We start from the raw sequence: 3,456 nt of genomic DNA, 5'->3' as shown, positions 1-3,456 counted from the left end.
AAGACAGCGATGACGCTACGCTGTAAGTCTAACGTTTTGATGTCTAATCATCTCGTTTTTTTGCGATACGTTGTTCAGTAACGTTTGTAGTACCTGTTTTGCAAGTTTGGGCGTTAGCCGTTGGGAAGAATTTGAGTTATGCGCTTAGCAACGCATGAGTGTTCGGTTGCTATGGCTGTGTACCCGTATGTTGTGGTAGACATCGGTATGTAAAACAGTTTGATGTCTATTCGTTTCGTTTTTTGCTATGCGCTGTTTAGTTTTTACGTTTCAGTAAATGTTTTTCAAGTTTGGATGTTAGGAGTTGGCAAGAATTTGAGTTATGCCCATAGCAACGCACATAGCAACGGACTTGTTGTGTTGCGGTTGCTATGGCTGTGTACCTGTATTTTGTGATTACAGATGCAATATATTGCACTCATGCACACAGATTCTAATATCTTATATTTGTATTAGCCCCCCTTCACCTCACAATCATTCTCCTTCATCACCAGATCCACATTTATCACTACCTGCTACTTCTCTACCTGCCAATTCACCCCCTACTTCTCATTCAGCTCCTTCTTCTTCAGTCACTGCTGTTTCTGTGTCATCAACTCTTCCCCATCAGCAACCACCACCTCAACCTCGTCAGCAGCCAACTAGAAAACAACCAGCTCGTCGTCGAGCAACTCAACGTCGAGCAACTCAACGTCATTCACCAGCTTCTTCGTCTGAGTCATCTGACTCTGAGCCTGAGCCAGCTGCCCGTCTTGATCGCCGCACTGATGCACTGCCTGTCGAGCATTTGTGCCATGTTCCACCTGTGCATGATTACCAACGGCAATTACCACCATTTGCACCACGAAGGCCGGCAGGATTCTACCCTCCTCAACCGTATCCTACCACTGCTGTAGGATTCTTCAAATTGTTCTTTACTGACAACATGTTGGAGATTATCAGAACGTATGTGTTTGATGTCTTTTCTCTGCATCTGTCTTCATGGTATAATATTGTGTAGAAACAGTAACATCAACGGTGAAGATAACTGCAAAAAAAGTTATAGAGGCAAGTCTGGAGGACGGCGAGGGGAGGGTAGTTTTCGACCAGTGACGGTTGTCGAGATGAACTCGCTGATTGGGCTCTTGATATACATGGGACTTGTCAAGGTATACTATAACAAAATATTTAGTGTATTATTTTTGATTTTTGTATCTGTAGGTTCCTGAGCTCACAGATTACTGGCGCACAACTTTTCCCTTTTACGGGTTGTGGGCCAGAAAGTTCATGTCTCGCGACCGTTTTGACGCAATCCTATCGGTCCTACAGATGGAAAATTTTCGTACTGATAAGGACCGAGAGGCTGACCCATTGAGAAAAGTTCGTACAGTATACGACGAATTACGTAGAAATTGTCTTGAATATGGTCAGCCTCAAGCCCGTGTCTCACTTGACGAGCGCATGGTGAAAGCCAAAGGCCGTTTTGCTTTTAGGTATGTAAAGGTTTCCAAAATATAAGCTGAACAAATACTGAATATGATCTTGCTATTGTTAGGCAATACATCAAAAACAAACCCGTCAAGTGGGGTGTGAAGTTGTATTGTGTATGCGATTCTATTTCTGGCTACACATACAACTTCGATATTTACACGGGCAAGGAGCGTCAATCATCAGTGGCGGCGACAGCGGGAATAACAACATCACAAGCAGCAACAACAGCAGCTGCAACCACAACACCATCAGCTGGCTCAGCTCGAAAACGACGGAAGACAACACTTCAGTCAACAGATGACACAAGTGTGATCCATCGTACAGTCATGCGTATGATGGATCCTCTCCTTGATCAGGGGTACACTGTGTACACTGATCAATTCTATACATCAGGACCCCTGTTCAAGGAGCTCTATGACCGGCGTACAATGGCCTGTGGTACAGTCCAGAAAAACAGGAAGGGTGTTCCTGCCGATTTGAAGAACATTCGTCTGTTCTCAAAATTGCCACGAGGTAACTATAGCATATGTGTTTATTAGCAAATACAATTACAGTTTTGTTTAGGTTCATTTCGTTATGAACGTGATGGTCCACTCTGTACCATTCAATGGGTGGACCGTAACGTGGTAACGCTTATGAGCACCCTTCATTCTGGACACCATCATGCTCTTTGCGAAAGATTCACCAAGGATCGTGCAAAGTATGATGGGCACCACAGGATCCGTATTCTCAGACCTGAGGCTATTTGCGACTACAACGCCCACATGGGAGGTGTAGATAAATCAGACCAAATGATTAAATATTATGAAGTATTGCATAAGAGCCTCAAGTACTGGAAGAAGATCTTTCTGCACATGATTGACTTAGCTATTCTCAACAGCTTCATCATGTTTACTGCCCTTCAAAAACAACATCCTCAAGATGAACGTCTCCAGAGGAAAGGGCAGTATGCGCAGAAAGACTTCAGGTGTGAGCTTATCCGAGGGTTGGCAGGAATTGACATTAGCGAACCATTAGCACAATTTTGTTTTTTGACAAAACGTATGATACAAATTCCCGCACCGACACCACAACAACGGAGACGACAACAAGAAGAAGAACAACAACTACAACAGCAAATACAGCAATTACTAATATTATCACAAGTACAACAACATAGAGTAGACACACAACAACAACATCTTATACAACAACAACAACAACAACAACAGATGCAACAAGAAAAAGAACAGATGAAACAACAAAAAGAACAGATGAAACAAGAAAAAGAACAGATGCAACAACAAAAAGAACAACTGCAACAACAACTCACACATGCACAACAACAAATACAACAACAACAACAACAAATACAACAACGACAACAACAGCAACAACAAATGCAACAACAAATGCAACAACAACATTTACTGATACAACAACAGCAACAACAAATACAACAACAGCAACAACAACTACAACAGGTGCCAAACTCTCGGTATAGCTCACACATGCCGGTTATAGCAGAGGGGTTAGTACGTTGCATTGTTTGTGTATCTGAAGGCAGACATAACTCAAAAACCAGGTATCGCTGCCAAGAATGCAACGTCCCCCTCTGTGTGTCATCTGCTGAGCGACAGTGTTTTATAAAGTACCACACAGAAAATGACTGAAAATTGCCACACTGTGACTGTGTATATTGTATATTTCTATTTATAGTGTTGTATATTTCTATTATATATTGTTGTATATTTCTATATATATTTTTGTATATTTCTATTTATATATTGTTGTATATTTCTATTTATATATTGTTGTATATAGTAACAGTTTGTTGTTTTTTAGTGTTGGATTAGGTGTATATATGTGTATATAATTGTAAGCGTGAAGTCACTGCTGCAAATATTTTGTATTGGTTTAGCATTTTGCATATCAATATTTTTTCAAATAGTCAATCAACTTGATTGGATTGTTATGCATAATAGAGGTAAAATAAACAGTTAGACG

The 3,456-nt window shown here is 40.9% G+C and overlaps 1 protein-coding gene across 1 annotated transcript in view; it reads left to right on the top strand.

The window, feature by feature from the left end:
• Positions 1–2,092: 2,092 nt before the first annotated feature.
• Positions 2,093–3,456, top strand: part of LOC134190916 (putative mediator of RNA polymerase II transcription subunit 26) — a 1,613-nt gene continuing 249 nt past the window's right edge. Inside the window, exon 1 of the mRNA XM_062659461.1 lies at positions 2,093–3,456. This exon is cut by the window's right edge and continues 249 nt beyond it. Coding sequence (XP_062515445.1) covers positions 2,106–3,122 — 1,017 coding nt within the window. The 5' untranslated portion in view covers positions 2,093–2,105 and the 3' untranslated portion in view covers positions 3,123–3,456.

This window comes from Corticium candelabrum, chromosome 1 (assembly GCF_963422355.1).
Source record: "Corticium candelabrum chromosome 1, ooCorCand1.1, whole genome shotgun sequence".
Classification (NCBI taxonomy): Eukaryota; Metazoa; Porifera; class Homoscleromorpha; order Homosclerophorida; family Plakinidae; genus Corticium; species Corticium candelabrum.
The sequence above is the reverse complement of the archived record's forward strand: the minus strand, read 5'-3'. Positions and strand labels throughout refer to the sequence as shown.